This window comes from Manihot esculenta, chromosome 2 (assembly GCF_001659605.2).
Source record: "Manihot esculenta cultivar AM560-2 chromosome 2, M.esculenta_v8, whole genome shotgun sequence".
NCBI lineage: Eukaryota > Viridiplantae > Streptophyta > Magnoliopsida > Malpighiales > Euphorbiaceae > Manihot > Manihot esculenta.
Genome location: NC_035162.2, coordinates 15,317,480 through 15,341,385, shown reverse-complemented (window position 1 = coordinate 15,341,385; position 23,906 = coordinate 15,317,480). Strand labels below are relative to the sequence as shown.

Sequence of the window (23,906 nt, the reverse complement as noted above, 5' to 3'; positions counted from 1 at the left end):
TAATATATTATCTATTCGTTCATGTCCTATCGATTTAATATTTTGTGGTTGGATTAAGTCGTGTTAAATTTACTCAATTCGTATTAAAAACGGATTGAAGAGTTATATCACGCGATAATACATGAAATTAAGGGTCTAAATGTATTTATTTTGACTAATTATAGAAAAAAATTATTAAGAAAAAGCTGTTATTATGTATTATTGTATTTTAACTCAAATATTTTAATTTTAAATTTAATTTTTTTAATTTTTTAATTAAAACGTTTAAATTAAAATAAAAATACATGACCATTGTATTTTTTTTTCCAATTGGCCAAATGCTTTTGAGTTGGACATGGCAGATTGCTATTATCAATGCTGATCTGAACTGCTTCTTCTTCGCCTAGACCTTCTTGACCCTTTTAAATAGAGTGAAGCTCTATATCCAAGAATATATAGAACAAACCAAAAAAAAGAAAAAAAAAAAATCAAAACCCATAATCACCATGATCGATTTCTAACTCGCCGGATGCGAGAACGTTGATTTTGATGAACAGAAATATGGGGTTGATGAGAATTGTGAAGCAAGAAAAGCTTCTTTAAAACTTTCATGAACACCACAAAACCAGCAGTTGATGTTGCAGGAGTATTCTTCCTAGGGGAAACCATGGCACTACTAGTTTTGTTCGACGATCTCAGAGATTGAAGCTGATGAACACGTCCCATATTAACCGTACGATGAAGATGATGATGATTAGAATCAAATCTTGATGAACTCCTACTTCTTTTTATGGATAATTCTTCATTGAAATCTTCCCATAACATGTCCATTTTTTCTTCTTTATCTTCTTCATCGTTCAAATTTGCAGCTCGGCCGCCATGCTCTACCCATGAAAAGCTCTTTCTTTGGGTGGGTTTGTGAGTTGGAAAACAAAATTGGTAGTCATCTTCTTGGTCACTGTCTTCTTCTTCTGCTTTTGTATGGGAAGAATCAGGAGAAGCTGCCGGAGACAACCGCCATAAAGGGGGGGAGTCAATGGCGGAGGAGGTGGTGTCGGTGAAGGTGGGGAAGCTGAAGTCTTCGGTGGCCATGGGTGGTGGTGGGTAAATTAAGAGATGGGTATTAAGAAGTATGGAGATTTGGTGTAGGTGGATTTTGGACATATTAGTTCAACTGCTGCAACAAGATAACACATCTCATTCTTTTTTATTTATTTATTGATGATTAAGAATCTAGGTTGGGTCCCACTCATTACATGGTCCCAATAGGTAGATTTGGCTCTTCATATGGGCCCATCCTTTTATTGGGAATTTTATCTAATTTTGGATTTGAATACCAACCTTAAAGTTTCTAATTTGATAATTGAAGTTAAATAAATACATAAATATTGGATTATAGAATGAGAATAAGGCTTATTCCTTCTATAATTTTTTTAAAAAAGTATTATTTAATTGAATAATTTTTATATAACCTATCATATTATTCATAAAATATTTATAAAAAACATTGGATTTCCAAGAGACAAAAACAAAGATGGAAGGCATAGCAAATAGCTTGAAAAGAGAGTTAAGGAGCTCTCGTCTACCGCCGGATTGTGAGGAGGAATTGCCTCCATTTCCTTCTTTTCTTTTCCAAGTTTGACACTTCTCTTTAAGCTTTGAAAATTATTGCAATTTCTTTTCTTAATATCTTTGATAACTTGTAAGTTTACCCTCTAAATTATGGCTCGTTTGTCCATATATTTAGTAAGAGCTGCTATATATATGTTTATTAAAATTGATAAATTTTAATTATAAAAATTAAAATAATAAAATAATTTTTTCTATTTATTTTTTTAAAAAATAATTTATAATTTCAGTCGTTTCACAAAATTTATAATTTAAATCTATCAAAATAATATTTCCTAATATGGCCTCATTAACAAAAGAAATGATAATTTCTAAATATTATTAAAAAATATTAATATATGAAGTAAAATGTAATTCTTAATTAAAAAATATAAAAAATATATATAATTTTACTTATTTCAACTTTAAAATATGTAATTTAATTTATATTAAAATAATATTTTATTATATAATTTACATCTGAAAATTACCATTTGTTAATAGAGTGATATTAAATATCTATTTTAATATAAATTAAACTATAAACTCTAACGTAAAACTAAAACATATCATGAATGAGATGAAATTAATGAGTATTTGATCGATTCAATTCAAAATCGAACTGAATTGAATAAATTAAAAATTAAAATTTTAATATTTATATAAACTAAACTGATTTTAGTTAAAAATTAAATCAAACCAAATTGATCTGATTCAATTTAATTTGATTCGATCGATTTAAATTTTTAATAAATTTTTTATCTTTTATTTTTAGTATTTTAAAATTTAATTAGAACATTTTAATTTTAATATGATTCAATCTCTATGTATTATTAATAATACTATTATCACTAATCAGTTCAATTTGATTTTTTTAATTTTTTTCTGATCAAAATCGAATCAAATCAAAATAATTAAAATTTTTAAAATTAAAAACCGAATCAAAATGGAATATATAAAAACTAAACCGAATTTTCAAATTAATTCAATTTGATCAATTTTTTCGATTTGAACCAAATACTGCTCATTCCTATTTGCCAGTAGTAAAACCGGAGTTAAACCTTTACACAAGTACGGCTGTACAATTCGGTCAGTTCAGTTTTAAATCAAACCGAACTAAAAAACCAAAAATCGAATTGTAAAAATATTAAAAATCACAAAAACCAATTATAAAAATATAATCGAACCGAATCAAACCGATAAAAATCAATTCAATTCGGTTACTTCAAACCAAAATGTATAATTTTTTTTTTTAATTTTCGGCTCTTAATTTTAATAAAATGATTTAATAAATATTTCTCATAAATTTATTTTGTCTGAATACATAATGATAATACTTAAAAAATCCATATAAATTCATATAAAATTTAAAAATACGAATAAAATCAGTGTTCACATAATAAAAATATGTATAAAATCAGTTATTTAACATGTTTAAACCGAACAAAAAATCAAATAAGTTGAAAAATACTAACCAAATCGAACTGAATATTTTAATTAACCGAAATATTAAATTGAAATTAATCGGTTCAGTTCAATTTTTTGGTTCAAACCGATTTATGCTCTCCCCTATACACAAGGAAGCAGCTAAAAGTGCTCATTTCAGTAATTCCGGCTGCCTTTGCTCATTATCCTCTGAAACAACATAAAGGACCGGCTCAACGTGTTAGGTAATATACAGGTCAATGGCGCGTCCTGCACTCTCCCAAAATACATGCAAGACTTGAACGAAAGTAGATCAAATCACTGGATACAGTTATGACTGTCGTATGGATTCTAGACGTCGAAAAGGCATCCCTTCAGGTTCAAATGCATTACCTTCGAAACCATAAGAAAATGATCAAAATGTCTAGAACACGCCATGATGCTCAGTCTCAACCATGTCCTTCATTCTATGAAGAAGAAAAGTTCCAGAAAGGATGGTCACAAATCCACATATTTCAGTAACAATTTGAGTTGGATTCTGTCGATCCCAATCTTGAATCATAAAAAGGATGTAACTTGCTTATTTTCCTTGTATTCTCTTTCTGCATGAGTAACCAATTTCTTATAGTGTACTGTGCGTGAGAGGAAAGCAAATTTGTAACTGATGCATGTTTCAAAAAACAATTCTTAATCAACAGACACTAGAAATAATAGTAGCACAAAGGAACCTGATGCAAATTCCATTTTATTTTGATGCTAATCACATCATCTGTGAAGTCAACCCTCAGCCAGTTAGGACTTGGAGCCTATAACTCTGAGTTGAATTACCTTAGAAAGGCAATAAACCCCTCCGTCCTTTCCAAATTTTTGTTACATTCACCGATAAATCTTTTTTGTTCACTCCAGCTTGTTTGTTCATTTCTATCGATTTGATCACACATTACCTTGTGTCTCAAGGCAAAGCCCATGGGCCCATCCAAGAATAAAGGAAATAAGACTCTAGTTTTCTTTAGGTCTGCTTAAGGTTCTTTCACCTTCTCTAGTTTCTACTGTTGCTATAAAGTAGAGAAAATGCTATGATTCCACTTGCAAGCCCAACATGCCAAACTCAAAGACAATGACCACTGCTCCTGTTCAAGAAGATTTTTAAAATGTTGGACTTTTTGAAACAACATGCTTCTGAGAATATAAAAATATTCAGATTTGAGACTACAAACAGGGCCACCCAAAAAGAAAGCCAGAATGTCAACCCACTCAACCTAGAGTTGGATGGCGGGGGCCGGGGGATACTTGGTAAAGAAAAGCATTAATATAATTCAAGTGCGCTGTTGCCCTCCAACCACAGATGCATAGAATTAAAGCTTAAAATAGTTTGAAGGCCATTTGTTAAGCACTTGCTTAAGGTAACATTAATGCTTTCTTTGGAAATAAAAGTGAAGGAGGAAAGAAAATAAAGAATAATTCATCTATCATTTTCCTTGCTTTTTATTTTGGAAGGGAACAAAAAAAATGAGTTTTTTCTTAATACAACGACTAAATAGTAAAATACTTAACAGCTAAAAGTAACAAAGACTAATTAATATATTTTTCAAAATCTCAAGGATATTTTAATATATTTTTTAAAACTGAGAGACTAACTAATGAGTTTCCATACCACACGGCTAAATAGTAAATTTCCCTTTTTTCTTCAATACTCTCTCTATTTTCTCTCCAATTTGGAGCAAATGTTTTGGAAAGTATACAAGGCTTATTTTCTTTTCTTTTCTTTTCTTTTGATATTTTCCTATCCAAACAAGGAATGTGTTTCTACATTATTTTCTTCCCATATTTTCCTTCCTCTGTTACACAGTAAATGTAAGCATTAACTGCCACCATATGAAAATTCAATTGCAAGAACATTAAAAAGTGGAGACCGAGAGGAGAAATGGAGGGTAAAACAAATACACTTGGTAAAAAGATTACCTTAAACATGATTACACTGGCCAAAATGGTTAAGGATGTAAAAACATCACATAGTATATAAGCGATATATGACAGCTGTGTTGAATGTATCAAGAGCCTGCAATTAAGAGAATATAAAGTAAAATTACTTCAAACATTGTTGAGAAATTTAGAGACAATCCTATCCTTAGGAAACTTTTGAATTTGACTAACTGCCCTTAGCACTAAAATGGCTGCAAGAGGGAAACTTTTACAATTGCATCCAGATATTGCTGCTACTAATACCATGAACACCACCCTGTCAATCTACTACCACAACCATCATCGTCACTGTTGTTATCAATACCATCAACACAATAATATCATCATAACTATCTAATCCTTGTCAATTCATAATGATATTACATCTTCAGATTAATAAATAAAATAACATAACTAAATTTAAAAAAGATTGTGTAGTTCTAAATCTCAACCTTTACGAATTTACATTTGAGCTTTTAAACTTGCAGCTTAGTTTTTAATTTTACAGAACACGATCTCATTTTTGGTGCTATTTTTCCCTTTGTCTCTTTATAAGGTAGCCATCCAAATATATCAAATACACTTCAATGAGGAAAAGGAAAAAAATAGCTTAAATTCTCAATTTGTACAAGCAGTTTGCCAATGACAAGAAGGTATACTAAATATGATCAAAGTTTACATAACTCAAATCCAGCAACTCCTGTTATTACGAAGTTCCAAGAGTTCATAATCATACTAGAGAGCTAAAGTTCTAAAGAGTTGAGGTCTTTCTAGTAAATCATAAAATAATTAGATATACATAAAACCATCCTAGTTGGTAAACTACTAAGCTTACTTAGAAATTATTATCATACAGTCTACGCAAGATTTTATTGTTCAAACTTCAAAATCAAAAGGGAGAAAAAAGAGCTCTAAAGAAATCAAGTACCTCGTTTAAATAGTTCATCTGAGTGATCACACAGGTAACCACAACCAAGGTAAAGGCGCAGGTTTGGGGGTATAGGAATTGATTCATCCCCAAAAAAGTTAGCTTCAGAGCAATTCCAATTGCTTTGACCCCCATGACCTGTCAGAGTGAAGGGAAGATAATTTTAAAGTCAACTACATATACATGCAAGTGTATTTGACAACAATTGAAAAGATATCAGATTAAGAAAGAGTAAAACCTTATACATACTGATAGTGAACCCACAAGTGAACAAACTGCTTTATAGACCATAACATGAGTCTGCCCATATTGGGGTATTACATGAACAATGATGATGAAAACTGCTCCAATGACAAAAACAGCATAGCAAAGAAAAGCTGAGATGTCCAAATATGTAAAATTTCAATTAAAAAGACAAGATAAACTCATTCATCTATCTTGGGTAGAAGCATTAATAATTCTTTTCTACATTTTCTTTTCTTGCATATGAATACATACCTGGCTCTGTTGCAAGATCTCACACTTCCTTCTTGAGGAGCATGCAACACAATTGTAATTGAACCCACAACACATAGAGCACAACCAAGAATCCAAAAATGTGCAACTTCTCCCATAAAATTACGTGTGCTACGGCAGCACTGTAAGACAACATGAAAGATAGCATTACAATCAGCTAATTGACATATTATAGTCAACTGTAAATCTTCTCTTGCCTGATAATAATGCTAAGTGCACCAAGTGGAGTGACCAGAATAGCTGGAGCAAATGCATAAGCCGCAAAATTAGCAATCTCCCCAACAACCACTGCAATAAGGACAATTTTGATGTTAGGATGCACCCAGAATTTGAATATGCTTCATAGCATTTAAAAAAATAACAATAAAAAGGGAAAACACTACAAAATAGTGAAAGCTGAAAAATAAAGGGTAGTCAAATGTGGCAAAAGAAAATATACAAACATGTCTTGATCCAGAAAATGAAAAATAAATTTGGAGATTGTTCATTAAGGGAAGTGAAGTGATACAAAAGTATCACGCACAACTTTCAGATACAGCAATCAATACAAAGAACATTGGTCGCTACAACAGTTGCCTAGGGAAATCCTTCACATATCAAATCACAAATTAGTGTTTTCATAAGCTAACCATGGAAAATGGAGCAAGGCCACATTCATATGAATAAAATGTTACAACATGATAATTAGAAAATGATTTCATTTCAATTGGTCCTTTACATTTCACAAATTTGCAATCTAAAGTAAGAAATTAACCTAGCAAGATAACATGCAACAAAATTTGTTATTAGTGATTACAATTTCAAAGAAAAGACAATTTGCATCTTAAGTCTCAGTGGCAAGAATAACTTTCAATTCCAGATCATATGTAATCATCAAACATGTAAAGGCTTCATTCCTTTCCTCTCAATTTCTGTTTCATATTCTCCATTGAAGGGATAAAGAAAATAGACAAACTTACTTGTAATCATGCCAATCCACCAAAGTGGCTCATACAGGTAAGAATAACCCCCAGCACCTGCAACAAAATCAATAAATTCAGATACAGTATAATCATGCTTACCCGAAAAATTATGCAATACCAAAAGATGACATGTCATCACTAGACTAAATTGCATAGGAAAAACACAAAAGAACATTATTTAATAATGAATCACACAGCCAAAAAATTCACCCATACTGCGTTCCATTCCAAACGCCACACAGCATAAAATTTTCCCATTTCAAACAGAGAAAGAAAGGTTATGCGTGAACTGAAATATTCAGATACATTAAAATTTTGTTAAGAATTACTATTGGAACTTGGAAGCATTTCACTATAGTTATACCAAAAAACTCGAAGCTGATATACCAAATTTCACCTAGTTCGCTAGGAACATACCCTCTGCTCGGCTAATATGCCTCAAATTCTTAATAACCCACTGAAGTAAAACTCATCATCACACACACAAAAAAATGTCAGTTACTAAAAAGGGGGGGGGGGGGGGGAAATCAATTAAGACACTCTTTACCAGCCGTACTGGCTAAACCATCAGAAAATCGACACTGGTATCAAAGAAACTCACAATTGAAACAAAACGAAAGAGACTCTCTAAAATAAAATTAATCTCAAATACAAATCCAAATATCAAAAATGCAAAGCCATAACAAAAGAAAACAGTTTTTACCTGCCCTGAGACCAGAAGAAGCAGCTCTTTTCAAACCCTTTTTCTTTACAATAAAGCTTGATCCAATAAAGAAGCTGGAAGACAAAGCTAACACCAACCCCTTAATGTTATCAGAAGGCATTCCCTTTTCTGATTCCACCATGGCTCTAACTTCTCGACACCCTGAGACTACCAACAGTATCTCACTTCAAAAGGCACCAGTTCCACCGTTTCCATTCCATAACCCAATTCTCCCTCCTTATTGGATTTACAACCATTACACTGTGGGCTTACCAAGTTATGTGAGCATGTGACGGCCCAACTCCAATGTGCATGTACAGAGGCACAAACAGAGCCAGAGAGAGGGAAATTGGGATTTGGGAAGATTCGGAGGTGGATCCAGGGATTTAGATTTCCATTGCAAGAAAGGAGAGAATGTCCAAATGGGAATAAACATTTCAAAATTCTTAAAATAATCCGTGAACACTTCAATTTTTATTTATATGAAAAAATATTTTATATTATAAATTATAATTTAGTCTTAAAAGTTTAGTATAATTAATAAATTAATTTTATATTTTAAAATTAAAATTTTAAATTTATTTATATTTAATCTGATCAAAATATCATTTATTTATTTATTATATATATCAATTTAAAATTAATGGACAAATTTTTAAAAGTATAATTTTCTTTTAAAATATTTTTTATAAAAATTTATAATTTATTTAAAGATTACTTAATAAATAAAAATTAAATAATAAAAGATAATTGAATATAATAATTTATATAAAAGTTAATAAAAATTTAAGTATTTTTTTAAATTAAAATATTTAAATTTTAATAGATGATAAATTTAATTTTATATATCAAAAAATAAAATGTGTTACTATAGAAAGTGTAGCAGTATTAATATGATTTTCAAAATTGAAAAAATAATTTTCTTTTCATTTTTTCTAAATTAAGAAAATATTTTTTAATTAATTTTTTTAAATATCTCAAATATATTTTTCTAAAAAAATATTCTGAAAAACAAATAGGGAATAATTCACTTTCCATTCTCCATTCTAATTTATTTTAATTATTTAACATTTTCTATTATCAGTTATTTGTATTTTTCCATTTGTCTCAAGCTTTCATCACTTTCCATTTAATAAAGACTTTTTTAATAAAAAAATTAATAATTCATATAAACGCGGTTTGTTGCTTGCTCGGAGTCTGACCGCCTGACCGCAAGCTTTGACTCTGGGTCCCATCTGCCCCACCCAAAAGACTTGTGGGAATTATTTAATTTATTTTTGAAATAGAAGATAATAATACCTACTTATAAATAATAGAATAAAATATTATTTTTAATGAATAATAATGTTATTAATTTAATATAGTTTTTATTATATTAATTTTTTTACAAATATATTTATGTTTTTGAAACATCAATTTTCATTAATTTATTTTCCACAAAATTTCTATCTTGTTGAAAAAAAAAACATCCATTACGAATTCTTTCAGTAAATTAATTATTTACTGTTTTATTCTAATAACGTAATTAAATATTCATTTTATAATTTAAAATTATTATAAAATTTTATTATTATATTAAGTATATTTAAAATTGTTAAAATTATGTGTTTATATACATATATGCCTATAAAAGTTAAATTAAAATTTTTTTTTAAGTAAGTATTAGTTATTTTTTATATATTCATTTATAACAGTGTAATAATATAAAAATTTTTATGGTATATCTATAATTAAAAAATGTTCCTTTCGTTTTATAATTTTTATTTATTTTTTTTGTTTTCATAAAATTATTATTTATTTTTTAGACTATAATAATATATAAATTAATTATTATACTCTTATTTAATTTTATTTTATTTTATTTTAAAAAAAATTTAAAATATTTTTAATATTTAATAAAATTTAATATATTTAAAATAAATATAATTAAAAAATTAATAAAAAAATTATATTTTTAATATGCATAAAAAATAAAATAAATAAAAATTATAAAATGGTGGGAATATATTTATTCTATTGTTTGTATTATGGAATAGTCCAAACCTAATTGTTTGGTAAGAAAAATTTCAATCCGTTGCTATTCTGAATTTTATGCTATAATATTAATACATATAATTGTTTTATATAAAATAATTAGATATTTATTATTTGATTATTATAAGTTTTATATAAATAATTATTTATTTTAATTAATTCAGAATTTTTAATTTAAACTCATTTTAGTAAAAAAAAAAGAAATTTAGCTCAACAATTTTAATTTTAGTCCAATTGAGTTTAAATTGATAAAAGGGTGATTTCAGAATTTTCTTATTAATAGGTCGGATCGGTTTGAGTTTCACAACTATAGTAATTCATATTGAATGAGAGTGGGGTCGAGTTCGAACCAAATCAGAGGAAAGAGAGCAATGAGATTTGTTTAAAGTATTTTTTTTTTTGTCACTTTCCACGTTACTTCCAATAAACCAAGTTAAGTTTGAAAGGTAATAGGACAGTATGACTGAAAGGAATTAAAAATTTGAATAAATTACCTTTTTTTTATTAAATTATGTCAATATTAATCTAGGCGTCTCCTAATTTTTTTTTGTTTGAACATCGTCTCTTGAATTTAAAAATGAATAATTTAATATTTATATTTTAATCGGTCAAAATTAAATAACTTTTTGGCCAAGTTTCCATCAGTCCCTCTGTGACTCGATACTTTCGCATTTCCTTTTTCTTTAAACTTAACTTCTTCTTTTTGGCCAAGTTTCCCTCAGGATAGCCGAAAGCAATACCGTTCTGTGTTGGAACTGCCGAGGACTCAGCAATTCTCGGACAGTTAATGCATTGAAGGATTTAGTTACTAGTTACAAGCTAAACATTTTATTTTTGATAGAAACAAAAGCTTTTAGTTCTCGTATGAATTTTTTTTTTTGTAATTTTTTACATTTTGATGGTTGTTTCTCAGTTAATAAACAATGATTGGGAGGAGGCCTTTCATTAATGTGGAAAAGTCATGTGTCTGTTTCTGTGGTTGGTTTTTGTTCAAATTTTATTGATTCGGTTGTTTCGGAAGGTAATGTTCAATTGAGGTTTACTGGTTATTATGGGTTTTCAGAATCGCAACGATGACATCAGTCTTGGAACCCTATTTGAGCTTTATCTCATAGAAACTCTCTTCCGTGGCTTTATTCGAAAAACTTTAATGATTTATACTCGAGAGATGAGAAAGAAGGAGTAACAATTTTGCCAAATTATCTTATATAGGGGTTTAGACAGACACTTGAGGGCAGTAATCTTGTTCAAATACCAACTGTTGGCTCTTTCTTCACATGAGAGAATGGCAGGGAGTCGAATAATCTGGTTAGAGAGAAACTTGATAGAGCCTTTGCTACTGAGGACTGGGCTCGTAAATTCACTAATGATGTCTACTCGGTTGTTCATGTTCCTAGATCAGATCACAAACCGTTAGTGATCAATACAACTCCTAAGGATAATAGAGGAGATAGAAGGAGATTTCGATTTGATAATGCATGGTTATGTGATGAGGGTCTGGCTGAGGTTGTTAAAGGAGCTTGAGTTAATTCTATACCATGCAACCTTTTGATGAAACGTGATGATTTAGTTTCTGCTCTTTCATTGTGGGGTAGGAGTAGAAATAGGGAGTTTTGGCAAAAGAATAAGACTATACAAAGATTATTGGATAATGAGCCAAAACTGTTTCTCACGCCTCTTTAAAGGAAGATTGGAATCATCTCCTTGAGTAGGAAGAAGCTAGACTTAAACAGCAAGCAAAGTATTTTTGACTTAAAAATGGGGACTGAAATACAAATTTTTTTCATGCACAAATTAATGGTAGACGAAGAATAAACTGTATTACTAAATTAAAGGAGTTGTCGGATACCTGGATTGAGGATGAGCAGAAAATTAAAAATCATGTTCTGCATTATTTTCAGTCTATTTTTTATGGCGGTTCTGTGGATTGTGAACTGGTTTTTGAGTTGGTGCCACCTTTGATTACTGATGTCAATAATGCTGATCTTTGTGCTCAATTTTCGAATGAGGAATTTAGAGCTGCTCTTTTTCAGATGCATCCAGACAAAGCACTTAGGCCGAATGGGTTAAATCATGTATTTTACTAGAGATTTTGGCATTTGATTGGCAATGATGTTTCCGATAGTTGTCGTCTATGGCTTCAACAAGATACTTTTCCTTCTTCTCTTACTGAAACATTGATTGTTTTGATCCCTAAAGTAGATAGCCCTTAAACTGTTAAAAACTTTTGTCCAATTGCGTTATGTAATGTATTATATAAGATTGTGGCTAAAGCTTTGGCGAACAGATTTAAAGGGGTCCTTCCTATGATTATCTCTGAGAATTAGTCTGCCTTTATCCCTCATCGGTTAATTACCGATAATGTTATTGTTGCGTTTGAAATGATTCACAATATGAAAATTAATAAGGGCAGAAATGATGGTAATTGTGCACTTAAAATTGATATTTCTAAGGCTTATGATATGGTAGAGTGGGAGTTTCTAAAAGACATGCTGGAACGATTTAGTTTTTCTACTCAATGGATTAGGTGGTTGACTATGTGCTTTTCAGAAGTTTGTTACAATATCAATTTTAATGGTGATTGGATTGGTCCTATTGTGCCTGGTAGAGGTCTTTGACAGGGGATCCTATTTCTCCGTATCTCTATTTGGTGTGTGCAGAAGGCTTATCGTTAATACTTAAAGATGCTGAATCTAGGGGCTGGTTGCAGGGCAGGTGCTAGATGCCCAAAGATCTCACATTTATTTTTTGCAGATGATTCTCTGCTATTTTTTAATGCTAGACTAGAGGAAGCAGATAGTATTAAATCTATTCTCAATACCTATGCGGCTGCTTCTGGACAAGTGGTGAACTTCAACAAATCTGGCATTTTCTTCAGTCCCAATGTGTCTCCTCTGTAAGGTCTAAAATCAGTAATATCCTGAATATTCATTCACCATTGAGTCATAGTGCCTATCTGGGATTACCTTCTCTTATTGGGAGGAACAAAAAAACAATTTTTAGTTTTCTGAAAGAAAGAATGTGGAAGAGAATTAATTCATGGAGCAGCAGATTTTTATCTAGAGCAGGCATAGAGGTTTTCATAAAATCTGTGTTGCAGGCTATACCTGCATATTTCATGAATATTTTTTTGATTCCCATTACTATTTTGAATGAATTGCTTAGGATGGTCAATGGCTTTTGGTGGGGGGTAAAAGAGAAGGGCGGAGGGGTATTAATTGGCTAGCGTGGGAGAAGATGTGTAGTAGAAAGAATGAGGGGGATATGGGGTTTCAAAACAAATCTTAATACTCTTTGTTATAGAGTGTTTAAAGCAAAGTACTACCTAAATGGTGATTTATTTTCCGCCCATGTAAGTAATGGTGCTAGCTTTATTTGGAAAAGTGTGATGGCATCAAGGGAGTTGATTTGAAGGGGTACAAGGTGGAAGGTGGGTAATGGAGAGAAGATTTTAGTGGTTTCAGCTCCCTGGATCTCTAAGGAGGATACCTTTTTTGCGGATGATGGCCCCGATTTTATTGAACCACATTTGCGTGTTTGTGATCTTTTTGAAGGTAATGAGAGAGTTTGGAACATTACTCTTTTAATGGAGCTTTTTTCTTCAAGATATATCAAGGCAATTATTAGTATTCCTATTAGTATTACCAATAAGGAAGATTCCTTCTTGTAGCACTTTGATAAAAGAAGTGTGTATACGGTGAAGTCCGCATACTTTGTGTGCATGGACTTATTAGGAAGATCATATTTTAATATGGAGGTGAGTTGTGGACTAGTTTGTGGAATGTTTCTATCCCTCTAAAAGTGAAGGATTTCTGTTGGAGAGCTTGTAGAAACATATTGCCTACAAAGGATAACTTAAAGCAAAAGGGTGTGGATGTGAATGCTAGATGTCCTTGGTGTCATGAAGATGAAAGTGTCGATCATATTTTATTGCATTGTCCTGTGTCCAAGAAAGTTTGAAAATTAGGGAGAGTGGGAGATTTGCAGCCTAATGATAATTTTTTTAATTTTTTACTGCAGATTTTGAAGTCCCAAGACAAGGTTCGAAAAACCTTTGTAATGGTCTGTGCATGAAAATTATGGTCAACAATGAACTCATTATTATGGAATCAGGTGCAAAATTCAGCAGCTCACCTTGTGGAAGACGTCATGTATCATATCTTGGATTGAGAAGCTGCTCAACATGCTGGTGCTTTGCATGGAAATACCACTGTTACTTTGCATGGAAATACCATTGTTACTTTATATCAGGACAGAAATTTGTTTTATTCCTCCAACCCTGCTCATGATTTTGAAGCTATTCCTCTCCAAATTCGTGCGTCATCTTTAAATTTGGACAATTTCAGTTAGTTTTGTCAAGTTGATGGCACTTTGTTTCAAGCTCAAGATTTTATTGGCTATTGTTTTGTTGTGAAAAACTCTGAGAGTATATTTTAACATAGTGTTTCTGGTTTTTCGGAAAGTAATGATACGTCGGTAATTATTGAAATTTTAGCTATCTGTAACTGTTTACTTTTTGCGACAGAATTTTTGTCTTTTAATGACTGTATTCTTATGAATTATTTGAGGTGGTTTAAACTCTTCGGTCTCCACATTTAGATATTTCTGAACTGGATTTGATTTTGAATGATTGTAAATTTTTATTAAAATCTAGAACTAATATTTCTGTTAGATGGATTCGTCGTCATGCCACTCTAACCGCTCATACTTTGGCTAAAGAATCTATTAAATATGATCGTCTCTATTTATTTAGGATGATATCCCTCTTTATTTGATGAAATTTTATTAATAAAACTAATAGTTTTACCTTAAAAAAAATATTTTAATCAGTCAAATAGAATTTAAATAAGAAAATTTAAATAAAAAATTTTTATAATACTCTAAATTTTAAAAATATCTTATAATATATTAACTTTTTAAAAGTATAATTAAAATAATTTTATAATCTCAGCAATAATATATATTTATAGGATTCAAATTTTTATAATAATAATTATATACAATATAAAATTTTAAAATTGAAATCAATTCTGTATATTATTTACTTATAATTTTTTTTGAATTTAAATTAATTTAGCACAATTTATCATCATTTAATAATTTTATTTTTTATTATAAATTTTTTATTTTAAAAATAATTTTTATTTTTATTAATTTTATTTATAAGTCTGCGAATAATATAATTTATGCATTTATTCATGCTAATAGTAGTATTCCGAGCTGTGAGTGATATTTTTTAAAATTTATGTTTTTATTAAAAAAAAAAGTCACGCTGGTAAAGTTTAAGAGTGCTGTTTTAATTTGTTAAACTAAAAATTTGTATACCCATTTTCCATTAATTGTTTGAAATAATTAAAATAATCTTTCTTTCTTTTTTTAATTTTTTGGTGAAAGAACCCAAAAACCCAATTAGTTGGGAAAATAAAATATTGAAAATGAGGTTTACTTTGTCCTTTGTTAATCTTGGGAGGAAAGCTCAAGAAATGGAGTTCTCCATTCCCATTTGTAACCAATCCAATTTTAGTCAAAAGGAAAATTTTGAAGCCAAAAATCTAAAACCCAAAAACAAGGAAACACCACCCACCAATCCCTGGTTTTTCCTGTGAGTGACTGACTCGGTCTTCCATGGCAGAAGAAGCAACAAGTCCACAGTCAACTCTGCACCCTCTACACGCTATATGAGAAGCCATTAATTTTCCTTTCCCACTAAAATCTCTCTCCAAATCTATCTTTTTTCTGTTCTTATCATCCTCTTGTTGTTTCCTCTGATCACCTTCATTCCTTCTTCTGCTCTGTGTTCTGTGTTCTTCACTCAACCAGACAAGTATCTTATTTTATTGTTGTTTTTTAAGTATATGTTTATGTTTCCTCGTATTTAGAGAAAAGGGGTTCAAGAAAACCACAAAGCTCAAGCTAAGATGACAAGGTATGTGTGTGGAACTGTCACCACTGTGTTTTTGCGTTTGTTCTTGTTCTTGTCCTTGTTATTTCCATTGGGATTATCTTTGTCTTCGAATCAAAATTCCATAATGATCAATCTCTCTCTGCTCCTTAACAACACTGCTTTATCATGGGATGTTAAGACACAGCCAAACCCATGTTTATGGAAAGGGGTTAATTGCAGCAGTGACAATTCGTCTGTAATCAGTCTTTCTTTAAATGGACTTGGTGTTTCTTCTTCTGGGTTTTTGTCTCTTGTTTGCCAGATTGAATCTCTGCAATCCCTTGATCTCTCTAACAACAGATTGAGCTCAATTCCAGATGAGTTCATCAGTAGTTGTGGAGGAATCAGTGAGCTAAAGCTTGTGAATTTCAGCAAAAATTTCTTGTTCGTTGATTTGCCTACTTTTCGTGGTTTTCTTGGGTTAGAATCGTTGGACTTGTCTTTCAATTCTCTGAGAGGGAGCATTAGTTCACAATTAGATGGATTGAGTTCACTCAAAATATTGAATCTTAGTTTCAACCGCTTCAAGGGTTCTGTTAACCTTGGAAAATCCATGGTGTCATTGGAGGAGCTTCACCTTTCTGTGAATTTTTTCCAAGGTGAAATCCCCTCTGAAATTTTCAATTATCTGAATTTGACCCTGATTGATCTGAGTGCAAATAATTTTTCTGGGTTTATACCTGATTCAATTGGAAATCTCACCAAGTTGAAGACTTTGATTTTGTCTTCCAATGATTTGGTTGGAGAAATCCCTCAGACCATTGCTGATATCACAACTCTGTCTCGGTTTTCAGCAAATCAGAATGGTTTTAGTGGTAGAATCCCTAGTGGAATTACAAGATATCTTAGCTTTTTAGATCTTAGTTATAACAAGTTAAGTGGTTCTATTCCATTAGATCTTTTATTACAGCCTAATTTGGGAACGGTGGATTTATCTTATAATCTGTTGGATGGTACAATACCTGAAAATATATCCCAAGCTTTGGTCAGATTGAGATTGGGAAGCAACTCTCTTGTTGGGTCGGTTCCCTCGTTGTGCAAATCGAACCAGAAGTTGACTTACTTGGAGCTGGACAACAATACATTGTCTGGTGAAATACCGGTTGGGTTGGCTTCTTGCCGGAATCTGGCACTGTTGAATTTAGCTCAGAATGGTCTTTCAGGTCCATTGCCAGTGGAATTGGGTAATATGAGCAAGCTTGAAGTTTTGAAACTTCAACTCAACAAGCTGGTTGGAGAAATCCCTGAATCATTCTCTCAATTACAGAAGCTGTCAACTCTCAATATAAGCTGGAATTCTCTTACTGGTTTGATACCTTCTTCAATTTCAAACTTGGAAAACCTTGCTCAGTTGAACTTGCAAGGTAATGGTCTTCATGGCTTGATACCTGACAACATTAACAACATGCGGTCTCTGTTAGAACTCCAACTTGGACAAAATCAACTGGGTGGAAGGATTCCAATGATGCCATTGAAGTTGCAGATTGCTTTGAATCTCAGCAGCAACCTCTTTCAGGGGCCTATTCCAAATACTCTTGGTCAACTGAAGGAATTGGAAGTTCTGGATCTCTCAAACAATAAATTCTCAGGTGAGATTCCAAGTTTTCTTACTCAGTTGGCATCCCTGACAAAGTTGATACTCTCAAACAACCAGCTTAGCGGAATCATCCCGGAATTCAAGCCATGGGTTTCTGTCATTGCAAATGGAAATGTGGGTCTTATCAATGCTACAAAAACAAACAATTCCCCAGAATTCATAAAAAAGAGGAAACCACTTGTTTTGGCAGTTACTCTTGCTGTTGGAGCTGCTGCTATTGCTGTTGGGGTGATCATAATTGTTGCTGTATCATTCTCCAGAAGATTTCAGAAAATTAATGATCAGCAGTCACAATCAGAGGAAGATCTTCCACTCCCTCGGGTCATCCAAGGCAATCTGTTGACTGCAAATGCAATTCATAGATCTAATATCGACTTTGCCAAAGCCATGGAAGCAGTTACTTATTCATGGAATATTGTGGTGAAGACTAAGTTTTCCACGTACTACAGAGCCATCATGCCTTGTGGAGTAAGCTACTTTGTCAAGAAGCTTAACTGGAGTGATAAGATATTCCAATTGGGAAACCGTGATAAATTTGAGCAAGAGCTGGAAGTTTTAGGGAAGCTAAACAATTCAAATGTCATGACTCCATTGGCATATGTATTGACAGTTGACAGTGCCTTTCTCTTCTATGAGCATGCTCACAAGGGCACACTTTTCGATGTTCTTCATGGCAAACTGGAAAAAGCATTGGACTGGGGAAGCCGTTACAGTATAGCAGTTGGAGTGGCTCAGGGTCTTACTTTTCTGCATGGAAACTCCTCCGGACCGATTCTCCTCCTCGACCTTTCGAGCAAAAATATTTTGCTGAAGTCCCTGAAGGAGCCTTTAGTCGGAGACATTGAACTCTGCAAAGTGATTGATCCCTCGAAGAGCACCGGTAGCATTTCAACAATTGCTGGTTCTGTTGGTTATATTCCACCAGGTGAACAACCCTTCAACCTTCTACTTTTAATATTCAAGCACACAGATTTTCGAATGTTGGCTTGAGGGGCAATCTTTCTTCTTGCAGAATATGCTTACACAATGAGAGTAACAATGGCGGGGAATATATATAGCTTCGGAGTTGTTCTACTTGAACTGCTGACAGGAAAGCCAGCAATTAGCAACGGAACTGAATTAGCCAAGTGGGTCTTAAATAACTCGAAGCAGCAGGATAGGTGGGATCACATCCTCGACTTCAACATCAGCAAAACATCAGTGGCAGTCAGAGGCCAAATGCTTGCAATACTTAAGGTTGCTCTTAGCTGTGTCAGTGTTTCACCGGAAGCACGGCCAACGATGAAGAATGTGTTACGGATGATCCTCAACGCACGATAGAGCCTAGCCTCAAATCTGTCTGTTACCATGCATAAGGTTGATCCTCTCAGTTTTGTTTAATTCTAATTACTATAGGTACTGCAAAAGCCTTTATATTCACAGAAAAATATTGCAGCTGTTGGCAGGCAACCTGCATGAAATACCATTGTATACATAACACATGCATAGCAATTTTCAGGAATATAAATTATCAGTTTTCATCTGTCAAAATGTCAGTTTCAGGAACATAAATTATATCAGAACTACTGAAATCTATTTCTAGCTGAGAACAGGAGCTGATACAAATTTTTTTTGTTACGATACTGGGAAAGTGGAGAGAGGATAAGCAACGTAGACGCTCTAAATGATTTACAGCTGATACAAAATGCTTCTTTACAGTAATCACTTAAATCTTCATTCGGTTTAACCATTCAATTTCATGAGCAACAGAGCAAAAACCTTGAAGATCAAAATCTCGCTTTGCGTATCTGATAATGACAATATGAAGGAAACAACAACAGAGAACACAAAAAAGTGATTGTCAAGAAGACAGTGAACAGCCAACTAATATGACATCATTAAAGTACAAAAATGTAATGTCTGAAACATATATAAATATTGTTCCTCGAAATTCTGCTCCCGTTCTATGTAGAACTTTGAAATAGAGTGATTAGCTCCTACAATTTTCAGCAATAATTGATGATTAAGAACTCGAGCTTTGAGCACGTACAACATGGTCAAGGTAATGCAACAGGTGCAAAGAAAAGGCCTCAACTCGTGACAGGGTGTGGACTAGAATGTAAGATCTTTGGGGTCCTCGATAATCTTTGCTAGGGTTTGCAAGAAGGCAGCCAGATCAGCGCCATAGATTACACGATGATCTGCTGTAACGTTTACCTACATATTGCACATTTGCAGTGTAAAAATTACATGCCAAATCCAATCACTTGTGACACAGATACCCTTCAAGAAAATATACCTGCATCTGGTTCTTCATGCCAATACGGCCATCCTTGGTTGCCACAACAGATGGCTGAGACGCTCCAACAGCCATGATTGCCCCCTGCATCAATCCAAATAAATAAATAACTGATACTAAATAGAACAGCATGCATTTAGTGCCAATTGCAGACAACCCAGCAGATAAGTAGTTTTCTATGTTCAAGTTAAAACACTTACAGTTCCAGGTGGCAGAATGGCATCAAACCGATCCACACCAAACATTCCAAGGTTAGAAAGTGTGAAAGTACCTGCCAAGGGAGGAAAAGCAACAAGCCTAAGGGGCAATACTACACATGTGGCATTAGGCATACACTGAACCAATTGATTCTTGAATATTGAACCAGAACTAAATAACAGCAATAGCCATGAATGAATTTCAGAGAAAAACAAACAATACTATTGACTTTTTATTATCAGGAAATGACTCAAATAATTAGAAAAATACTTCTCAAGGATCAATTAGCATAACAAATAAATTATTACAAGTCACAGCATCCTACCAGCCATCATTACAAGCAAAGATTCAGGTATAATTGCAGTCACACTACTAAAAATAGCATTAAACTCTCCAGATACTTATCACTTGAAATGGCAAATAACATTACCATAAATCCAGTAGCAGGATATATAAGCCAAAACTGGTCATGAATAAATGAATCTGGCAGTTAATTAACACCAGAGAAGGGAACCTCCACAAAAGGTCTACTAATCAGAACTCGAATTTGAGGGAGCCCAGTTTGAGAAAACTAGCAGTGCCATCTCAATGGGCCCATGTCCTAAGAAAATAGAACTAAAGATGAAAGCCTAACTATGCCAACTCTGAAACTATAACTGACTCGCAATTTGCAATTCCAGAAACTTATAAATAAATAATATCTGTTTAAAGTTTAAACAATGAAGAACAAATAATTGAAAAGTTGTTGCTTGACTACACCATGATACTCCAATTTCTAAAATCTGAACTTGCAGCCCCAATTCTCTTCCATCTTCTGAAGTTTAAGTTACACGGACAGAGTGGATTAGAGGATTGGGGTGAGGCAAAGCTAAATCTAGAATCTGCAAGTATGATAAACATGCCAAGCTGTTCAATGGGACTGAGCCTTAACCATATTCATGAAATTGCCAACTCTTACTCGTATAGCACATGGCATTTGCAAGGCAAGAGAGTCTAGGATCAGGAACCTATAATACAAAACAAATAGTGCTCGGTTTGGGCTCAATTTTTGGGATGAAATGAATTCATCAACATGGACAGAGAATAGGGACTATATATAACATCCTAAAGTACAATGCTAACCATAATGGGAGATCCAAGATGCATAGAATCATAGAAGAAAGCAAGGACAGATGAGAGTTTGAATATCTTCATACAAGAACAAACAACATTTTTCAGAATCATAATTGTTTGGGAAATATAAAATAATATATCTTTCATAATTCACTAAAAAAGAGTGTGTTGCATAATGCGTAATATTACCAGTATTGTATTCATGAGGTTGTAGCTGCTTGGCCCTGGCCTTATCAACTAACTCTTTCCATTTTCTTGACAATGAATAAATGTCAACCTGAAATATACACCCAAAAGTACATCTTTATAATTCAATTAATGGATAAAAGTTACAGGACAGCTCAAAGCACATAAACAAGAACCTTATCAGCATCTTGAAGCACTGGCGTAATCAACCCACCATCGATGGCCACAGCAACTGCAATGTTGATGCTACTATTATATGTAAAGCTTTTACCATCTCTACAGCAGGAATTTATTACAGGATGCTCAACCAATGCAAGAGCTGTAGCCTTCGCAAGCAAGGCTGTCATGGTCACTCCCTTAGACTTGATCTGGTCAAACAGAAAATGAGAAATGGCACTAAGGACAAAAAAAATAAATGCCGTAAAGAATAATACATTATTAGCAACAACAAGTTTACCTGTCTACACATGCAAGTATGCAAAATGCAAATGTAAAAAGGCTGTAGTTTTCAACCACATACCCAACCTTTAGGATTGGGATCAAAATCAATTTGCGAAAAATTTGAAACTTTTTGTTCACCTGGAATGCCAAACCTGTACTTAACTGCTAATTTGATGAAACTCAACAATGATTGGAAGTCGTTTTCTATTTCAATATGTTAATGTTTGCAAATGTAGACAAATCAATTTCCCTCAAATTGATTTTTCAGATTTGGATACAATTGCTCCCAATGTTAAAGATTGAGACATGTGATCCAAACTTATATCACTTGGATATAATTGCCAATTAGTAAAAAGGCTTGGATTTCCTGTCCAATTGGCCTATAAAAAATTATCTGAAGATTCTAAATGGAAAAACTCCATATTGATTCACCAATTACCAGTCTACGCACAATATTAATCTCAAGCATTTTAATCTTACTTGGTTTGCCTAATAACTTTTAGCTATCTATATTATAAAACTTATCACTTCATGCAAGCAATTTTCAATCTAAGCATTAAGAATTCAGGATAATCCCAAGGAATTTATTCACCTTCTTGTAAAGAGCATCAAGTGCATCAGTAGTAATAGTGTAGCCAACTCTAAACGTAGGAACTGCCAAACTCTCCACCATATTCCTACTAACTGCCCCCTGCATTGTCGTGAATGGCACCACTGTCCCCAACTCAATCCCAGGCGGCGGAGTTACCGGAGTTCCTGCCTTAGGAGCCAAGCTAGTAGTGGCAGTAGCAGCAGCAGCAGCGGCAGCCTCAACATCCTTAGCCACAATCCTACCCATTGGTCCACTGCCCACGACTCCCTCCAGCTCCACCTTTAACTCTTTCGCAAGCTTCTTCGCATAAGGCGAAGCCACTATTCTTTTTCCTCCTTCTGAAGCTGGATGCACAGCAGATCCCACAACAGCTGCCGCTTTTGAAATTGCAGGTCCCGCAGGCTCCACAACCTTCTCCGGCTGCGGTGGTGCCGGAGCACTGCTACCAGTAGATGCTGACTCAACAGCAGACGACGATGACGACGAGGAGGCTTTGGCTCTGGCCTCCGCAATTTCCTCCTCGGTCTCAGCCAACAAAGCAATGGCAGAACCGACGGCAGCAACCCCACCTTCCTCGACCATGATAGCAGCCAAGTAACCATCATAAAAAGTCTCAACATCCATGTCAGCCTTATCAGACTCAACAACAACAACACTTTCACCTTTAGAAAGCTTGTCTCCTTCTGATTTCACCCAAGAAACAATCTTTCCTTCAGTCATGGTAGAGCTCAATGCAGGCATGAAGATCTCCCGGATTTTGGCCTGTACCTGGGTTGTCCTCGTACGGTGAGTGGGAATGTGGATGGAGGGCGAGCGAGCAGTGGAACTCCGGCGAAGAGATGAGGGAAGGAAGGTGGTCTTGAGAAGCTGAGCCATTTGGGAATTGGAAGGAGCAATGAGAGGGAGAGACTGAGAGAGAGAGGTGGGTTGATGATGGAATTTAAGTGGGTTTTCTGTTTTGATTAGCAGAGAATTCTTGGAAACATCGAAAGAGGGCGGAGGATTCAACCACCTTACCGGTGACTGACAAAGGATTTTGATGGGTTTGATGCTTCTTGTTTTGCAGTGATGGGCTTTTTCTTGTTCAGAACTCTGCTACACTTTTGGGCTCTGCTGGTTAGCCATATAAATTATTTGTAAAGTTTTTTTTTTTTTCTTTAACAAACTAATAATTATTTTATCATATAAAATATTCATATTTTATGAAAATTTTATATTTTAGACTTTGTTATGTAAAAAATAATTTATATTTAAAAAAATTTCTATACAAAATATTTTCTAGTGAATAAAAATAATATATATATAAATATAGTATTTTAGTTATAAAATTATTTTCTGCAGAAATATTTTTTCAAAAAAATATTTTTGATTTGTTTAGTTATAAATAAAATATACTAATGAATTTATATATCAATTTGTTAATAATATTTTGATAATAAT

General features: G+C 33.0%; 3 protein-coding genes and 1 pseudogene across 3 annotated transcripts; 1 reads left to right on the top strand and 3 right to left on the bottom strand.

Annotated features, from left to right (window-relative positions):
• Nucleotides 1-480: 480 nt before the first annotated feature.
• LOC110608851 lies at nucleotides 481-1,071 on the bottom strand. Its single transcript, XM_021748137.1, has one exon. It carries the CDS (start codon nucleotides 1,069-1,071, stop codon nucleotides 481-483), a length of 591 nt encoding a protein of 196 aa, XP_021603829.1.
• Nucleotides 1,072-3,094: 2,023 nt separating this feature from the next.
• On the bottom strand, nucleotides 3,095-8,511 carry LOC110608559 (annotated as a pseudogene).
• Nucleotides 8,512-15,576: 7,065 nt separating this feature from the next.
• Nucleotides 15,577-19,188, top strand: LOC110608556 (LRR receptor-like serine/threonine-protein kinase RGI5). The gene is made up of 2 exons (XM_021747814.2): nucleotides 15,577-18,583; nucleotides 18,671-19,188. The coding sequence occupies exons 1-2, from the start codon at nucleotides 16,036-16,038 to the stop codon at nucleotides 18,976-18,978; spliced, it is 2,856 nt and encodes a 951-aa protein (XP_021603506.1). The 5' UTR covers nucleotides 15,577-16,035; the 3' UTR covers nucleotides 18,979-19,188.
• A 229-nt stretch (nucleotides 19,189-19,417) lies between these two features.
• Nucleotides 19,418-23,506, bottom strand: LOC110608557 (dihydrolipoyllysine-residue acetyltransferase component 5 of pyruvate dehydrogenase complex, chloroplastic). The gene is made up of 6 exons (XM_021747816.2): nucleotides 22,467-23,506; nucleotides 21,610-21,801; nucleotides 21,437-21,524; nucleotides 20,137-20,207; nucleotides 19,937-20,020; nucleotides 19,418-19,854 (listed from the first exon to the last, which is right to left on the bottom strand). Exons 1-6 carry the CDS (start codon nucleotides 23,340-23,342, stop codon nucleotides 19,750-19,752), a joined length of 1,416 nt encoding a protein of 471 aa, XP_021603508.1. The 5' UTR covers nucleotides 23,343-23,506; the 3' UTR covers nucleotides 19,418-19,749.
• Between the last annotated feature and the right edge of the window lie 400 nt (nucleotides 23,507-23,906).